At 51.8% G+C, this 19132-nt stretch overlaps 2 protein-coding genes across 2 annotated transcripts in view; one reads left to right on the forward strand and one right to left on the reverse strand.

Annotated features, from left to right (window-relative positions):
- The window catches only part of CREB3L3 (cAMP responsive element binding protein 3 like 3), a 41969-nt gene extending 35364 nt beyond the window's left edge, over window positions 1-6605 (reverse strand). Inside the window, exons 1-3 of the mRNA XM_073017111.1 lie at window positions 4471-6605; window positions 4275-4383; window positions 1777-1921 (exon numbers count right to left, since the gene is read on the reverse strand). The gene's annotated coding sequence lies outside the window, so the exon portion shown is untranslated. The remainder of the gene's footprint in view (window positions 1-1776; window positions 1922-4274; window positions 4384-4470) is intronic.
- A 7694-nt stretch (window positions 6606-14299) lies between these two features.
- MAP2K2 (mitogen-activated protein kinase kinase 2) overlaps window positions 14300-19132 on the forward strand; it is a 32932-nt gene continuing 28099 nt past the window's right edge. The window contains exon 1 of the mRNA XM_073017112.1: window positions 14300-14666. Within this exon, the coding sequence (XP_072873213.1) occupies window positions 14575-14666 (92 nt within the window). The 5' untranslated portion in view covers window positions 14300-14574. The remainder of the gene's footprint in view (window positions 14667-19132) is intronic.

A 19132-nucleotide genomic window follows, 5' to 3' on the forward strand; every position in this document is an offset into this window, starting at 1 on the left:
CCTCCCCACTTTTTTTTTTTTCTTGAGACGGAGTTTCATTCTTGTCACCTAGGCTGGAGTCCAGCAGCGTGATCTTGGCTCACTGCAACCTCCGCCTCCCGGGTTCAAGCAATTTTCCTGCCTCAGCCTCCCGAGTAGCTGGGATTACAGGTGCCCGCCCCCACACCCGGCTAATTTTTGTAATTTTTAGTAGAGACTGGGTTTTGCCACGTTGGGCAGGCTGGTCTCGAACTCCTGACTCAGGTGATCCGCCTGCCTCGGCCTCCCAAAGTGTTGGGATTACAGGCGTGAGCCACTGCGCCCAGCCTGTATTTTTAATTTTTAGACAAGGTTTCACCATGTCGCCTTGGCTAGTCTGGAACTCCTGGACTCGAGTGATCCTCCCGCCTCAGCCTCCCAAAGTGCTGGGATTACAGGCATTAGCCACTGCACCCAAGCTCCTTCCCCACTTTATTAATCTCTGTGGCTCTTCCTGGCATCTTATTTGTGGCCTATTTCTCCCCCAGATTGTAAACTCCGTGAGGGCAGGGGTTTTGCTCATCCAATGCTTGGCACTTAGTAGGGTTTCTATAAAAATGTGTCAAATCAATGAACGTTAAGAGAAGTGACTCACAGTAGTTTCATAATAAAGAACATGGCCGGCCAGGGGCGGTGGCTCATATCTGTAATCCCAGCACTTTGGGAGGCCAAGGCGGTGGGATCACGAGGTCAGGAGATTAAGACCATCCTGGCTAACACAGTGAAACCCCGTCTCTACTAAAAATACAAAAAAAAAAAAAAATTAGCCGGGCGCGGTGGCAGGTGCCTATAGTCCCAGCTACCTGGGAGACTGAGTCAGGAGAATGGCGTGAACCCAGGAGGCAGAGCTTGCGGTGAGCTGAGATCGCGCCACTGCACTCCAGCCTGGGCGACACAGCGAGACTCCGTCTCAGAAAACAAAACAAAACAAAAAGGAACATGGCCCAAAGCAAAACAAAACAAGACACACATACATGACCATGTTTCATGTCTCAAATGCCTCCCAGTGTAATCACACCCTGTATTGCGGTGGGCAAATTAAAACCCACAGCTCACTGCCTGAGTTAAAAACTGAATTTATGGCCGGGACATGGTGGCTCACGCCTGTAATCCCAGCACTTTGAGGGGCTGAGGTGAGAAAATTGCTTGAGCACAGGAGTTCAAGACCAGCCTAGGCAACATAGCGAGTCCCCGTCTCTACAAAAAAATTTTAAATTAGCTGGGCATGGTGGGAGGTGCCTTTAGTCCAGGCTTCTCAGGAGTTTGAGGTGGCAGGATCACTGGAGCCAAGGAGTTTGAGGCTGCAGTGAGCTATAACTGTGCCACTGCACTCCAGCCTGGGTGCCAGGTGAGATCCTGTCTCTAAACAAAATTGTTTTAAATTATTTTATTGCCAGCATAATAGGTCACACCTATAATCTCAGCACTTTAGGAGGCCAAGGTGGGAAGAGAGCTTGAGCCCAGGAGTTTGAGATCAGCCTGGGAAACAAAGTGAAACCTGTCTCTACAAGAAATTTAAAAATTAGCTGGGCATGGTGGCACGTGCCTGTGGTCTCAGCTACTTGGGTGGCTAAGGTGAGAGGATCACTTAAGCCCGGGAATGAGAGACCATGGTGAGCTATGATCGTGCCACTGCCCTCCAATCTGGGTGACAGAGAGACACCCTGTCTTTCTAAAACAAGAAAAGTGGAAACTGAGGCCCAGAGAGTTGAAATGCGTTTCTGAAGACCCTATGTTTCTGAGAGACTTCCTATTTACCAAATTCTCCAAACAGGACCTCAAATGCTTCACAGGAAGTACAGAGATCACATTTACGAAGAAACAGTTCCATAAATTGCATGTCAGAGAGAGCACTGCACACACCCATTTGATCTTGCTAAGCCTGGGAAATTTTTAATTGCCCCTGTTTAAAAAAAAAAAAAAAAGTCATTGCACTTTCTAGAACCTTGGGTTTGGAACTTTGATCAGAGCGATTTCAACACATTGTGAAAACCTCATTTTAACTTTATCTTTCTTACAGGCATCTCACTTCAATCAGAACTTGGTAAGGCCAGGCATGGTGGCTCATGCTTATAATCCTAGCAATTTGGGAGGTGGAGGTGGGTGGATCACCTGAGGTCAGGAGTTCGAGACCAGCCTGGCCAACATGGCGAAACCCAGTATCTACTAAAAATACAAAAATTAGCCGGGTATGGTGGCACATGCCTGTAATCCCAGCTACTCGGGAAGCTGAGGCAGGAGAGTCGCTTGAACCTGAGAGGCAGAGATTGCAATGAGCCGAGATCATGCCACTGCACTCCAGCCTGGGCAACAGAGTGAGACTCTATCTCAAAATATAATAATAATAAAAATAAATAAATAAATCATGGGAAAGCGAAAAATAAATTTTATGTGTTCTCTTTCCCTCCCGCAATTAAACGCCTTTCATTTTCCCATGTTCCCTCGCAGTTCCCGTTCGTCTGCGCAAATCCTTGATTGCAGAGCGATAAAATAATTATGAGCATCCATCGGCCGGGATGTGGCACAAAGTCATAAAGCAATTCCAGGCCGGGCACAGTGGCTCACTCCTGTAATCCCAGCACTTTGGGAGGCCGAGGCAGGTGGATCACAAGGTCAAGAGATCAAGACCATCCTGACCAACATGGTGAAACCCTGTCTCTACTAAAAATACAAAAAATTAACTGGGCGTGGTGGCACGTGCCTGTAGTCCCAGCTACTCGGGAGGCTGAGGCAGGAGAATCGCTTGAACCCAGGAGGTGAAGGTTGCAGTGAGCTGAGATTTCGCCACTGTACTCCAGCCTGGTGACAGAGCGAGACTCCATCTCAAAAAAAAAAAAGAAAAGAAAAGAAAAGAAGAAAAGAAAAGAAACTCTAGAAACCAGCTGGGTGTGGTGACTCATGCCTGTCATCCCAGCACTTTGGGAGGCCAAGGTGGGCAGATCACATGAGGTCAGGAGTTCGAGACCAGCCTGGTCAACGTGGTGAAACCCCATCTCTACTAAAAAAACTACAAAAATTAGCTGGGTGTGGTGGCAGGTTCCTGTAGTCCCAGCTACTCGGGAGGCTGAGGCAGGGAGAGTCGCTGGAACCAGGGAGGCAGAAGTTGCAGTGAGTTGAGATAGCACCACTGCACTCCAGCCTGGGTGACAGAGCGAGACTCCGTCTCAAAAAAAAAAAAAAAAGAAAAAAGAAAAACAAGGCCAGGCGCGGTGGCTCACACCTGTAACCCCAGCACTTTGGGAGGCCAAGGCGGGCGGATCACCTGAGGTCAGGAGTTCAAGAAGAGCCTGGCCAATATGGTGAAACCCCATCTGTACTAAAAATACAAAAATTAGCCGGGTGTGGTGGCAGGTGCCTGTAATTCCAGCTACTCAGGAGGCTGAGGCAGGATAATTGCTTGAACCTGGGAGGTGGAGGTTGTACTGAGCCGAGATCACGCCACTGCACTCCAGCCTGGGCAACAGCGAAACTCTGTCTAAAAAAAAAAAAAAAAAAAGAACTTCACTTGCTCATCAAAAATGTGGATGACTTCTGTGATGAATCACATAATCGTTTCTGAATACTGGAAAATATTTCCCTATTCTTTCTTTATTTTTTTTAAGACAGAGTTTTGCTCTTGTTGCCCAGGTTGGAGGGCAGTGGCGCAATCTCCGCTCACTGTAACCTCCGCCTCCCAGATTCAAACCATTCTCCCGCCTCAGCCTCCTGAGTAGCTGGGATTACAGGTGCCCAACACCACTCTCAGCTAATTTTTCTATTTTTAGTAGAGACAGGGTTTTATCATGTTGACCAGGCTGGTCTCAAACTCCTGACCTCAAATGATCCTTCCGCCTTGACCTCCCAAAGTGCTGAGATTACAGGGGTGGGCCACTGCTCCTCGCCGAATTTTTGTTTGTTTGTTTGTTTGAGACAGAGTCTTGGTCTGTCCCAGGCTGGGGTGCAGTGGTGCAATCTCGGCTCAATGCAACCTCTGCCTCTCGGTTTCAAGTGACTCTCCTGCCTCAGCTTTCCGAGTAGCTGGGATTACAGGCACCCGCCACCACACCCAGCTAATTTTTGTAGTGTTTTTAGTAGAGACAGGGTTTCACCACGTTGACCAGGCTGGTCTCAAACTCCTGACCTTGTGATCCGCCTGCCTCAGCCTCCCAAAGTGCCGAGATTACAGACGTGAGCCACCGCGCCTGGACTAATTTTTAATCATAGCTATTAACTACCAGTTCCCAAATTTCCCAAAACTTGAACAAATAGGCTCTTACCCACCAGAAGGAGCTGGCTTCGGCACAGCACTGCTAAGCTTCTCTCAGAGCATCCTGTTTTTCTCCTTGAACGCTGCGCCCCAGGATGTTAAGTTAATCAGCTGCAGCTCTGCAAGAAAGCTCAGATTGGTTTCTGGAGTTCTACCCTGGGAGCTCAGCCACAGGCTAAGAGTGAGAGGTTTCATCAGGAACTCACTGGAATAGGATGAGAACATCCTGTGATCCAAGGGAACAGGCTTCGAGCCAGGTGTGTTTGCCCCAAACCCTTGCAGGTTGCACACTGCCACCGTGCCACGAGGTTCCCAAAGCAGCCACGTTCACTTGCTCACATCTGTGCTCACCAAACACCTCCCGTGTGTCAGGCTTTGTGCTGGCAGCCAGGGACGCCAAGATGGATCAGTTCCCGGCATTCCAGGAACTCACAGACTTCACGAAATTCAATTAATCATGTGTTCATATCCCTAAACATTATAAGGCGCAGTTTTCCTTTTCTATAATCTATAATTTCTATATAATCTTTCTTTTTTTTTTTTTTTTTTGAGATGGAGTTTTGCTCTGTTGCCTAGGCTGGAGTGCAGTGGCGTGATCTTGGCTCACTGCAACCTCCGCCTCCTGAGTTCAACCGATTCTCCTACCTCAGCCTCCCGAGTAGCTGAGACTACAGGCTCCCGCCACCTTACCTGGCTAATTTTTTTGTATTTTTGGTAGAGACAGGGTTTCACCGTGTTCGCCAGGATGGTCTCGATCTCCTGACCTCGTGATCTGCCTGCCTCAGCCTCCCAAAGTGCTGGAATTACAGGCATGAGCCACCGCACCTGGCCCCAATCTTTTTAAAATTGTGGTAAATACATGTATATCATAAAATGTACCATCTTAATCTTTTTGTTGATTTTTTTTTTTCTTTTTGAGATCGGGTTTTGCTCTCCTGCTCAGGCTGGAGTACAGTGGTGTCATTATAGCTCTCTGCAACCTTAACCTCCCAGGCTTAAGTGATCCTCCTGCCTCAACCTCCTGAGTAGCTGGAACGACAGGCGTGCACCAACACACCCCGAGCTAATTTTTTTTTTTTTTTTCTATAGATGAGTTTTGTTTTTTTCTTTTTGAGACAGAGTCTCACTCTATCACCCAGGCTGGAGTGCAGTGGTGCAATCTTGGCTCACTGCAAACTCCGCCTCCTGGGTTCACGCTACTCTCCTGCCTCAGCCTCCCAAGTAGCTGGGACTAGAGGCACCCGCCACCACCCTCGCAAATTTTTGTATTTTTAGTAGAGACAGGGTTTCAATGTGTTAGCCAGGATGGTCTCAATTTCCTGACCTCATGATCCGCCCACCTTGGCCTCCCAAAGTGCTGGGATTATAGGTGTGAGCCACCGCACCCAGCCTCTTTTGCCTTTTGAGACAGGATCTTGCTCTGTCACCCAGGCTGGACTGCAGTGGCTCAATCATAGCTCACTGCAGCCTTGAATTCCTGGGCCTAAGTGATCCTCCCACCTCAGCCTCCCAAGTAGCTGGGACTACAGTTGTGCACCCAGCTTTTTTTTTTTTTTTCCGTAGAGACAAGGATCTCACTATGTTGCCAAGGCTGGTCTGGAACTCCTGGCTTCAAGCCATCCTCCCACCTCAGCCTCCCATAGTGTTGGGATTATAGGCAGAACTACTATACCTGGTCAGTGTTTTTATTTTAGCCATTCTAATAGGCGTATGGAAGTATCTCATTGTGGTTTTAATTTGCATTTGTCTAATAGCTAATAACACTGAGCCATTTTCATTTTATAAAAATGGTGTCATAAGGCCAGGTACGGTGGCTCATACCTGTAATCCCAGCCCTTTTGAAGGCCAAGGTGGGCAGATCACTTGAGGCCAGGAGTTCAAGACCAGTCTAGCCAACATGGTGAAACCCCATCTCTACTAAAAATACAAAAATATTAGCTGGGTGTGGTGGCACATGCCTGTAATCCCAGCTACTCAGGAGGCTGAGGCATGAGAATCGCTTGAACCCAGGAGGTGGAGGTTGCAGTGAGCTGAGGTTGCACCACTGCCCTCCAGCCTGGGTAAAAGAGCAAGACTCCATCTCAATAAATAAATAAATAAATAAATAAATAAATAAATAAATAAATAAATAAAAATAAAAGGGCTGGGCGCGGTGGCTCACGCCTGTAATCCCAGCAGTTTGGGAGGCTGAGGTGGGCAGATCAGGAGGTCAGGAGATTGAGACCATCCTGGCTAATACGGTGAAACCCTGTCTCTACTAAAAATACAAAAAAAATTAGCCAGGCGTGGTGGTGGGCACCTGTAGTCCCAGCTTCTCGGGAGGCTGAGGCAGGAGAATAGCGTGAACCTGGGAGGCAATGGAGCTTGCAGTGAGCGGAGATCGCACCACTGCACTCCAGCCTGGGAGACAGAGCGAGACTCCGTCTCAAAAAAAAAAAAGGAAAGAAAAGAAAGAAAGAAAAAGGCTGGGTGTGGTGGCTCACGCCTCTAATTCTAGCACTTTGGGAGGCCGAGGTGGGAGGATCACTATGTTGCCCAGGTCTGCCTGGAACCCTTGGGCTCAAATAATCCTCACGTCTCAGCCTTCCAAGTAGCTGAGACTAAGATTCTTTCATGCTGTTGTCACGTAGGAATTTTCTGCTGTCTCCTATTTCTCTGTGGGACTGCGCTGGGATGTATTTTTCCATTCTCCCATCAATGGACCCTGTGTACTTTCCAAATTTTTGCCATTGAGAACATTATTGTGTGAGTTTCCTGTTTGCACACAGGCAGGAGTTTCTCTAAGTCATCTGCCCACGATTCCAACTACTGAGTCACAGTGTGGTCACGATAGGGTTAAATTGCTTTCCAAAGGGGTCTCTTCCGCTGTTCTGGCAGTTAATCCACTGCACAGGTGAGAGAGATAAAGTTCACAGGACATTGCTAGTTGGAAACAATGTACACTTGTGATATTAACGCCAGCATGTGCCTCTACAAGATAAATGTCACCATGGATTGAATCTATCAAGAAAACTATTAGAAATTTCTTTCCTGGGAGGAGCAATTTAGGAGATACCACGTCTCTGGGACCAAGGGACAGATGTACTCAGAAAAAGTGTTATTGGAAGCAACGATAAGTAGGAAATATATCACAGAGAGAGGTCACAGGGCAAAGGATGCTTGGTAGTAAAGATAGAGAATGGGTGGAGGGGGTGAGGTTGCACTGTAACCTCAGCAAGTAAAGCTCCTGTTTTATCATAAGTGCTGCGAATGGTTGCCTCAAGAACACCAGGTCATTCCTTCAAGTAGCCCATATGTCTCCAGCATCTGTTATGTCCGTGGAGGTAAAGCGGGAGAGAAGGAGATACATCCAACATCTTCTTTGGCCTCAAAAAATTCATAACAGACCCAGCACAGTGGCTCACGCCTGTAATACCAGCACTTTGGGAGGCCAAGGCAGGCAGATCATGAGGTCACGGGTTCGAGACCAGCCTGATGAAAATAGTGAAACCCCGTCTCTACAAAAAATACAGAAATCAGCCCGGTGTGGTGGCACTCGCCTGTAATCCCACCTACTCAGGAGGCTGAGGCAGGAGAATCGCTTGAACCCAGGAGGCGGAGGTTGCAGTGAGCCAAGATTACGCCACTGCACTCCAGCCCACGTGACAGAGCGAGACTCTGTCTCAAAAAAAAAAAAAAGTTTCTAACAGACTGGGCTTGGTGGCTCACACTTGTAATCCCAGCACTTTGGGAGGCCAAGGCAGGAGGATCACTTGAGCCCATGGGTTTGAGACCAGCCTAGGTAAGATGGTGAGACTCCCCCCGCCCATTTCTACAAAAAATAAAAAATTAGCTGGGCAAGGTGGTGTGCACCTGTCATCCCAGTTACTCAGGTGGCTGAGGCGGGAGGAGGATCACCTGATCCCAGGAAGTAGAGGCTGCAGTGAGCAGTGATCACAGCACCGCACTCCAGCCTAGGTAACAGAGTGAGACTGTCTCCAAAAAAAGAAGAAGGATAATTCTTTTTTTTTTTGAGATGGAGTCTTGCTCATTCGCCCAGGCTGGAGTGCAGTGATGTGATCCTGGCTCACCGCAAGCTCTGCCTCCCGGGTTCACGCCATTCTCCTTCCTCAGCCTCCCGAGTAGCTGGGACTACAGGCGCCCGCCACCACGCCTGGCTAATTTTTTTTTGTATTTTTAGTAGAGACAGGATTTCACCATGTTAGCCAGGATGGTCTTGATCTCCTGACCTCGTGATCCACCCACCTCGGCCTCCCGAAGTGCTGAGATTACAGGTGTGAGCCACCGTGCCCAGCCAAAAGGAGAATTCATTTACTGTTCTATGCCAAGGGCAATGCCCACAGTATATACAATGGGATATCATCTAGCAAGGAAACCGAACAAACTATCATTACGTGAAACAATATAAATGAACCTCAAAAATATTGTCTCAGCATCTGGTACAGTGACTCACGCCTGTAATCCCAGCACTTTGGGAGGCCAAGGTACTAGCGTCATTTGAGCCTAGGAGTTCGAGACCAGCATGGGCAACACGATGACAGCCCCATTTCTACAAAGAATACAAAAGTTAGTTGGGCATGGTGGTGCGTGCCTGTAGTCCTAGATACTCTGGAGGCTGAGGTGGGAGGATGGCTTGAGCCCAGAAAGTGGAGGCTGTAGTGAGCTGAGATCACACCACTACACTCCAGCCTGTGCAATAAAGCAAAATCCTGTCTAAACCAAAACCAAAAGATTGTCCTAAAGCACAAAGAGCTGACACCATGAGTGCAATTCCATTTACAGGAAGCTCTTGGACAGGGAAAAACGAATCTACGGGGATAGAACACAGAATCTAGGGGGTTTCTGGGGTGGTAGTGGACTGCAGCTGGCTTACAGCCACTCAAAAGCATCTTTGATACCATCATCAACTTCTTTTTTTTTTGAGACTGAGTTTCACTCTTGTTGCCCAGGCTGGAGTGCAGTGGTGCCCTCTCGGCTCACCACAACCTCCACCTCCCCGGTTCAAGCGATTCTCCTGCCTCAGCCTCCCTAGTAGCTGGGATTACAGGCATGCACCACCACGCCCGGCTAGTTTTGTATTTTTAGTAGAGACGGGGTTTCTTCATGTTGGTCAGACTGCTCTCGAACTCCCGACCTCAGGTGGTCTGCCCGCCTTGGCCTCCCAAAGTGCAGAGATTACAGGCATAAGCCACCACGCTCAGGCCTTTTTTTTTTTTTTTTTTTTGAGACAGAGTCTCCCTCTGTCACTCAGGCTGGAATGCGGTGGCATGATCTTGACTCACTGCAACCTCCACCTCTCAGGTTCAGGTGATTCTCGTGTCTCAGCCTCCCAAGTAGCTGAGATTACAGGCACCCGCCACCATGCCCAGCTAATTTTTTTTTTTTTTTTTTTTTTTTTAAGATGGAGCCTTACTCTGTTGCCCGGGCTGGAGTGCAGAGGCACAATCTTGGCTCACTGAAACCTCCACCTCCGGGGTTCAAGCAGTTCTCCTGCCTCAGCCTCCCAGGTAGCTGGGATTACAGGCGCCCACCACCATGCCCAGCTAATTTCTGTGTGTTTTTAGTAGAAATGGGGTTTCACCATGCTGGTCAGGCTGGTCTCGAACTCTTGACCTCAGGTGATCTGCCCACCTCAGTTTCCCTAAGTGCTGGGATAACACCCGTGACCATCCTAATTTTTGTATTTTTGGTAGAGATGGGGTTTTACCATGTTGGCCAGGCTGGACTCGAACTCCTGGCCACAAGTGATCTGCCCTCCTCAGCCTCCCAAAGTGCTGGGATTGCAGGTATAAGCCACCACGCCCCGTCTCTCCTTATTTTATTTTTTTTTTTTTGAGACAAAGTCTCACTCTGTCACCCAGGCTGGAGTGCAGTGGCCGGATCTCAGCTCACTGCAAGCTCCGCCTCCTGGGTTTAGGCCATTCTTCTGCCTCAGCCTCCCGAGTAGCTGGGACTACAGGCGCCCGCCACCTCGCCCGGCTAGTTTTTTGTATTTTTTTTTTTTTTTTTTTGAGGCGGAGTCTCGCTCTGTCGCCCAGGCTGGGGTGCAGTGGCCAGATCTCGGCTCACTGCAAGCTCCGCCTCCCGGGTTCCTGCCATTCTCCTGCCTCAGCCTCCCGAGTAGCTGGGACTACAGGCGCCCGCCACCTCGCCCGGCTAGTTTTTTGTATTTTTTAGTAGAGATGGGGTTTCACCGTGTTAGCCAGGATGGTCTCGATCTCCTGACCTCATGATCCGCCCATCTCGGCCTCCCAAAGTGCTGGGATTACAGGCTTGAGCCACCGCGCCCGGCCTTTTTGTATTTTTTAATAGAGACGGAGTTTCACCGTGTTGGCCAGGATGGTCTCGATCTCCTGACCTCGTGATCTGCCTGCCTCAGCCTCCCAAAGTGCTGGGATTACAGGCTTGAGCCACCGCGCCCGGCCGCCTCTCCTTATTTTAATGGCTCATTGTTAAACATTTACCAGCTCATTAAACATTTACCAGCTCACCACTGCTGGGTGCAGAGAATGAACTAAAAAGGAGTGAACAAACTTTCTGGAGTAAGGGCAAGCGTTACATGGATGTACAGAGTTGTAATAGTTCAAGAAATTGAACTTTGGAGAATTGTGCATTAATGGCTGAACACAGTGGCTCACAGCTCTAGTCCCAGCACTGCTGAGGCCGAGGCAGGAGGATCGCTTGAGCTTAGGAGTGTGAGACCAGACTGAGCGACATGGAGAAAACCCGTCTGGACAAAAAATACAAAAATTAGCTGGGCATAGTGGTGCATGTTTGTAGCCAGGGCTACTAGAGAGGCTGAGGTGGGAGAATCGCTTGAGCCAGGGAGGTGGAGGCTGCAGTGAGCTATGATTGTGCCACTGCACTCCAGCCTGGGGCCTGGGTGACAGAGTGAGAACTTGTCTTGAAAAAAAAAAAAAAAGCCAGCCTGGCGTGGTGGCTCACACCTGTAATCCTAACACTTTGGGAGGCTGAGGCAGGCAGATCACGAGGTCAGGAGATCAAGACCATCCTGGCTAACAAGGTGAAACCCTGTCTCTACTAAAATACAAAAAAAATTAGCCGGGCGTGGTGGCAGGCGCCTGTAATCCCAGCTGCTCAGGGGGCTAAAGCAGGAGAATGGCGTGAACCCGGGAGGCGAAGCTTGCAGTGAGCCGAGATTGCACCACTGCAGTCCAGCCTGGGCAACAGAGTGAGACTCCGTCTCAAAAAAAAGCTTAAAATAGGATAAAATGGGAGAATGATTGCTGGGCAGAACAGAAGGAACATGGAAATACCCCGGTCTCTGAAAGGGCCTGTCCTTATTTGAGGCCAGATGAGCGTCCATCTGAATTTTGGACAAGCAGGTGGGAGTGAAGAGAAGTCAAACTGAAAGGCCCAGATTGTAAAAACCCAGGAGCAGGCTTCCCTAGCAGCAGTGTTCTGTTTGTTGTTTTGTTTTGCTTTGTTTTTTTCGAGACGGAGTCTTGGTCTGTCACCCAGGCTAGAGTGCAGTGGCGTGATCTTGGCTCACTGCAACCTCCACCTCCCGGGTTCAAGCAGTTCTCCTGCCTCAGCCTCCTGTGTAGCTGGAACTACAGCCCAATTTTTGTCTTTTTAGTACAGATGGGGTTTCACCATGTTGGCTGGGCTGGTCTCGAACTCCTGACCTCAAGTGATCAGCCTGCCTCAGGCTCCCAGGGTCCTGGGATTACAGGCGTGAGCCACCATGCCTGGCCAAAAATTAATTTTTTTTGGTTGTGTTTTGTTTTATTGGAGACAGAGTTTTACTTTGTTGCCCAGCCTGGAGTACAATGGCACAATCTCAACTCACTACAACCTCTGCCTCCCAGGTTCAAGCAGTTCTCCTGCCTCAACCTCCTTAGTAGCCGGGATTACAGGCACGCGCCACCACGCCCGGCTTATTTATTTATTTATTTATTTAGTAGAGAGGGGGTTTCACTGTATTGGCCAGGTTGGTATTGAACTCCTGACCTCAGGTGATCCACCTGCCTCGGCCCCCCAAAGCGCTGGGATTACAGGCGTGAGCCACTGTGCCCTTCCCAATTTTTTGTATTTTACTAGAGACAGGGTTTCGCTGTGTTGCCCAGGCTGGTCTTGAACTCGGCTCAGGCAATTTGCCCATCTCGGCCTCCCAAAGTGCTAGGATTACAGGCGTGAGCCACCATGCCTGGCCAAATTAAATAAATTTTTAATGGGTTACACCATCAGGTAAATAACATGACCTTTCTTATGAAGTGGTACGGTTATTGTATTAAACAGTAAGGTGGTGCTTCAAAAAGCTCAACATAGAATTACCATATAATCCAGCAATTCCTCTTCAGAACATATACCCAAAATAACTCAAGGCGAAGACTCAAACAGATATTTGCACATCTGTGTTCATAGCAGCACGATTCACCAAAGTATCTAGTGGCAGATAAATGGACGAGCAAAATATAGTCCATCCACACAACAGAATATTATTCAGTCTTTAAAAGGAGGAAAATTCTGGCCAGGTGCGGTGGCTCACACCTGTAATCCCAGCACTTTGGGAGACCGAGGCAGGTGGATCACGAGGTCAGGAGATTGAGACCATCCTGGTTAACACGGTGAAACCCCGTCTCTACTAAAAATACAAAAACTTAGCCGGGCGTGGTGGTGGGCATCTGTACTCCCAGCTACTCGGGAGGCTGAAGCAGGAGAATGGCGTGAACCCCGGGAGGCAGAGCTTGCAGTGAGCTGAGATCGCGTCACTGCACACCAGCCTGTGTGACACAGTGAGACTCCATCTCAAAAAAAAAAAAAAGGAGGAAATTTTTCTTTTATTTTTTTTCCTTCAGCTCCTTTTTGGAGCAGGGCTACCCAACTGGAAATATGCCTAGACCAGTCATGTTGGGAAATTCTAACACAGGCTCCAACATGGATGCATCTTGAGGACATGGCTCTCAGTGAAATATGCCAGACACAAAGGGACAAAACCTGTGTGATCCTACCCATATGAGGTCCCTAGAATCATGAGATTCACAGGAAGTAGGATGGTAGGTTCCAGGGGCTGGGGAGGAGGATAGGGAGTGAGGTTTCACAGGGACAGCCTTTCAGTTTGGGAAAATGAGAAACTTCTGGACATGTTGGTGGTGGTCGCTTAATGCCTCTGAGCTGTGCATTTAGAAATGGTGAAAATGGCAAGTTTTATGTTATGTGCATTTTTTTTTTTTTTGAGATGGAGTCTCGCTCTGTCTCCCAGGCTGGAGTGCAGTGACCGGATCTCGGCTCACTGCAAGCTCCGCCTCCCGGGTTCACGCCATTCTCCTGCCTCAGCCTCCCGAGTAGCTGGGACTACAGGCACCCGCCACCGCGCCCGGCTCGTTTTTTGTCTTTTTTTAGTAGAGACAGGGATGGTCTTGATCTCCTGACCTCGTGATCCGCCCGTCTCGGCCTCCCAAAGTGCTGGGATTACAGGCTTAAGCCACCGCGCCCGGCCGTTATGTGCATTTTATAATAAAAATGTTTTAATATGCGCATAACAATACATGCAATTTTGTCAATTAAAATAAATTTTAAAAAATGTTTTAGAGTGGCCTTGCTCTGATGAAAGAGGGGGAGTAATTGACACTTTAAGGCGGTGGGAGCCGGGGCATGTGTCCACCCTTGCCAAAAAGATTAAATGGACTCTGGGTGGGTCTCGTCCACTGTTCTGGGGTCTTTTGGGTTGTCTCAGCCCCAGCCTGGGGCACCACAGGCTCTCAGGAGTCTGGCTCCCTGCCCACCTGTGCAAGACCATCAACCTCCGCCCTCACCCATCCGTCTCCTCACCCATCCGTCTCCTCACCCATCCGTCTCCTCACCTGCGCGCGCGCCTCGTGCCCCAGGCGCATGCGCACACGCACCGTGGGAAGGCAAGCGAGTGCGCACGCTCCGGGCACCGCCTCGCCTCGGTGTCCGCCCCTTTCCCCTCCGACAGGCGGCCTGGGCTTCTGCGCAGGAGCGCCGGCTGGGGGTAGGGTCCATCGCGGTTCCCGATCCTGTTATCGCGAGAGGCCGGTCCGCGATCTCGTGGCCGCCCCTCCCCTCCCCCGGCCTCTTGGACTCCGGCTGCGGCGTCAGCCTCTCGCGGGCCTCGGCAGAGGTGGCGGCTCGGTCGCCTCGGCCCCAGCGCCCTTCGGCTACCCTCGGCCCAGGCCCGCAGCGCCGCCCGCCCTCGGCCGCCCCGACGCCGGCCTAGGCCGCGGCCGCAGCCCCGGGCTCGCGTAGGCGCCGATCGCTCCCGGCCCGCCCCCTATGGGCCCCGGCTAGAGGTGCCGCCGCCGCCGCCGGCCCGCGGAGTCCCGATGCTGGCCCGGAGGAAGCCGGTGCTGCCGGCGCTCACCATCAACCCTACCATCGCCGAGGGCCCGTCCCCTACCAGCGAGGGCGCCTCCGAGTGAGTGGGCCGGGGTCGGCCGGAGGCTCGGGGTGCACGGTGCAGGGAGCCCTCGGGGAAGGACGGGGCGAGGGGTGCAGGGGGCAGGAGGGTCACGGGGGAGGATGGGGTGAGGGGTGCACGGGGCAGGAGGTTCTCGAGGGGAGGACAGGACGAGGGATGCAGGGGGCCTTCGAAGGAGGATGGGGCGAGAGGTTCAGGGGACTTTCGGGGGAGGACGGGGCAGGGGGCCCTTGGAGGACGGGGTGGAGGGTGCACAGGGCAGGGGGGTCTGGGCCGGTGATGGGACGAGGGTCTTTGAGCAGTGAGATTGGGCGAGGGGAGGTCCTTGTGGTGGAAAAGATGGGGTGTGGGATTCCTGAAAAGTGAAATTGGGATAAGGGGAGTCCCTGAGTAGTGAAGTTGGGGTGAAGGGTGTCTCTAAGAGGAGAGGATGGGGGCAAGGGTCCCTGAGCAGTGAGATTGAGTGAGGGGAGGTCCCTGCAGTGCGGAAGATGGGGTGTGGGGCTTTTGAAAAGTGAAGCTGGGGTGAGCGGAGTCCCTCAGTAGGAAAATCGGAGTGAGGGGTGTCCGTAAGGAGAGAACAGGATGAGCAGTGAGATCGGGGTGAGGGGTCTCTTTAAGAGGAGAGAACAGAGTATGGGGTCCCTGAGTAGTGAAATGAGGGTGAAGGGTTCCTAAGAGGAAAGGACAGAGTGAGGGTTGCCTTAGTCATGAGATGAGGGTCAGGGGAGCCCCTGAGTAGGGAAATCGGGGTGCAGGGCGTTCCCAAGAGGAGAGGATGGGGTGAGGGGAGGTTAGGCAGCCCCTGAGGAAGGAATTTGGGCAAGGGGGCTCCAGAGGGGAGAGGATGGGGTGAGGGGTCCCTGAGTGATGAGACTGAGATGGGGTAGGGTCCCTCAGTAATGAGATTGGGCCAAGGAGGTCCCTGTGGGGAAAGACAGGGCATGGAGGCTCTGAGTAGCAGAATGCTGGTGGATCTCTAAGTAGTGAAATGGGGTGTGTGGTCCCTGAATAGTGAAATCAGGGAGATGGGGGGGGTCCCTGAGTAATGAGATTGGAATGAGGGGAAATCCCTTTGGGGAAAAGATGGGGTTTGGAGTCCTTAAGTCATGAGATCAGGCCAAGGAGATGTCCTTGCAGAGAGAGGATGGGGTGCAGGGCCCCTGAGTTGTGAGATGGGGTGGAGGGGGTTCCTGAGAGGAGGGGATGTATGGGTGGGTACCTGTAGGGGGAAGGATAAGCGAGGGGTGTCCTGCGCAGTGAAATGATAGTGAAGCGAGTCCCTCGGGGGAGAGATGGGTGAGGGATTCCCTGTGGGGAAACATGGGGTGGGAGGGTCCCTGGGCAACGAGTTCACAGTGCAGCACCTGGGTGGGGAGGACAGGCTGAGAGGTCCTGGGGGGCGGGGAGCAGTCCTTCTGGGGAATGAGTCCCTGAGTAATGAGGTTGGGGTGGGATGAGGAGGGCACCTAGGGGGCTGAGGTGGGGCGGGGGGGGTCCCTTACGGGAGAGAATGGGCTGAGGAGGTCCGTAGACAACCAGGAAAAAGAGAAGAGAAGAGAGGATGGGGGGCTCCCAGAGGGGTCAGGATGGGGTAGGAGACCCTAGAGGGGTCAGGATAGAGCGGCTCTAGGGGGGATCAGAGTGGGAGTTCTGGGGTATCTGAGGACAAGGGGGGTCCTAGGGGAGTCAGGATGTGGGGGGGCTCTAGCGGGGTCAGGATGGGGGTTCTAGGGGTTCCGGATGGAGGGGTTTCTGCGGGGGTCATCTGGTGGGGTCAGGATGGGGGTTCTAGGGGGCTTATGTTGTGGGGGTTTGAGGAGGTCAGGTTAGGGGGTCCTAGGGGGGTCATGTTGGGGGGTTCTGGGGGTTCAGAGCAGGGGGTCCTGGGGGGTTATGTTGGGGCAACTCTGGGGGGTCCATGGCAGGGGGTCCTAGGGGAGTCATGTTGGGGGATTCTGGGGGGGTCAGGGCAGGGGGTCCTGGGGGGTCATGTTGGGTTCTGGGGGTTCAGAGCAGGGGGTCCTGGGGGGTCATGTTGGGTTCTGGGGGTTCAGAGCAGGGGGTCCTCGGGGTCATGTTGGGTTCTGGGGGTTCAGAGCAGGGGGTCCTGGGGGGTCATGTTGGGTTCTGGGGGTTCAGAGCAGGGGGTCTTAGGGGAGTCATGTTGGGGCAGTTCTGAGGGGGTCAGAGCAGGGGGTACCGGGGGGTCACATTGGGGGATTCTGGGGGGGTCAGCAGGGGTCCTAGGGAAGTCATGTTGGGGGATTCTAGGGGGTCAGGGCAGGGGGTCCTAGGGGTCTCATGTTGGGTTCTGGGGGGATCAGGACAGGGGGTCCCGGGGGGTCAGGTTGGGCATCTCTGAGAGGGCATCTCCTGCTTGTGGCGGTGCCTGGTGTGTGGAGTCCCTGAAGCTGGAAGTGTGGTGAGGAGACAGGGAAGCTGGAGTGTGAAGAATGAGGAGGCTCGGGGATCAGGGGACCCTGCTGGCCCCTGAAAGCGGAGGTGCAGATTCTGAAGCAGGTGGACTGGAAAACCCTCCTGAGGGGCTGACCCAGTGCAGAAGCTTTGAGGAGGTGGAGGGAGACCAGAGGCCTGGGCGAAGGGGTCTGAGAAAGGGGCATGCTGGGGTTGGGGTCGCGTGCTGGCAAAATTGCACTGCTCCAGGACGAGGGAGGGGACTGGGTGTTGGGGACACACACTGGTGGGGTCATGCCAGGGTGATCTCTGCACTTACGTTCTGCAGGGCATAGTGGGGCAGGGCAGGACAATCCCCTGGGCCCTTGGCTAGGGTCCGGGTGCCGTGCCTGTGGTGTGACCGCTTGAGAACGAGGTGTCAGGGACTGTGGCATGTCTGGTGGCCTCTCCCGCTCGGGGGCCGGCCTTCTGTGACCCGGATGAAGAAGACTCTTGATGCCAATGTGTGCAAGTCAACACGGGCACAGCCAGACACAGGGACCTGTTCCTCATTCTCCGCACGGAACTCGCCCTTCACATTCTCTTCCGTGTGGGGTTTGATTTCCATCCCTTGAAGGATTACCCCCAGGAGAGGAAGCCGGCTGTAGAGATGCCAAGGTTTGGTTTTGTTTAATAACCACAGTTGGGTTGCCAGCAAATTTAAGATGGATTAGTCAGCTGACTCCAGGATGCATTTTCAATGTTTTGAGCAGTACTTGAGATCTTCCAAGTGTGCCATCAGAAGTGTTCATTCATGACCAGGTGCGGTGGCTCACGCCTGTAATCCCAGCTCTTTGGGAGGCCAAGGTGGGTAGATTACTTGAGGCCTGGTGTTCAAGACCAACCTGGCCAATATGGCGAAACCTAGTATCTATTAAAAATGCCAAAAAAAATTAGCTGGGTGTGGTGGCGTACACCTGTAATCCCAGCTACTTGGGAGGCTGAGGCAAGAGAATCGCTTGGACCCAGGAGGCAGAGGTTGCAGCGAGCTGAGATCGCACCACTGCACTCCAACCTAGGCGACAGAGCAAGGCTCTATCTCAAAAAAAAGAAATATTCATTTATTCATTCATGTTATTCATTCATTCATGTCCCCCACCCCACCAACCTTCTGTCCCACTCCCAGGGTCTCGCCATTCCTGCTGCTTCTGGGTCCTTATTCAGCAGCTGCTCAGTGAGCACCTACCAGGGCTCTGTTTCCCCTCCTAGGGGACACTGAGATGAGCAGGAGTTGTCCTGACCTGGGACAGGTGTTGTGACCTGGGGCAGGTTCCTCCACCCCTGTGAGTCTGTTCCCTCCTGCCTGGGCCTCCGGGGACGATGGGGAAAATGGAATGAGATGGTGTGAATGGAATGAGATGGTGTTTGTCCAGCCCAGGAAGCAGTGCCCAGGCCCCTGCCTTCTGGCGAGCTCTTTGCAGCACCAGCTCCAGTGCCATCACCTCATTTCTGGCCTGTGTGTCCCATGGCTTATGCCACTTCCAGCTATAGGCAAATAGTGGTCAAACTTCGGGATTGGAAGGTTCCAGATGGAAGGAGCCATCCACGCCTTCATTCCCTGCTTCTGTCCCCTCTATGGCTGTCCACCATGACTTTAGCTCCTTCCGGAATTGGGACCTCTCGAGGTGGCCTGCTCTTCCAGGGAGACGTTTAAAGCTGCACTGCCTGGTTGAGTAGCCCCTGGCTACAGGCAACACATAAAATGAGAATTGCCCAGAACCACAAGAGCATAGGCGCAATAATGCAATAATGCCGTTGTAGATTTCAAAGGCTTAAGATGGAAACAATGTGAAACATTCATTCATTTTTCATACTGGTTGTATGTTGGAAATGATAACATTTTTGATGGGTTAAATCAAATGTGTTATTAAAATCAATTTCACGGTGGCTCAAGCCTGTAATCCCAGCACTTTGGGAGGCCGAGACGGATGGATCACAAGGTCAGGAGATCGAGACCATCCTGGCTAACACAATGAAACCCCGTCTCTACTAAAAAAAATACAAAA

The sequence above is a fragment of the Chlorocebus sabaeus genome, chromosome 6 (assembly GCF_047675955.1).
Source record: "Chlorocebus sabaeus isolate Y175 chromosome 6, mChlSab1.0.hap1, whole genome shotgun sequence".
NCBI lineage: Eukaryota > Metazoa > Chordata > Mammalia > Primates > Cercopithecidae > Chlorocebus > Chlorocebus sabaeus.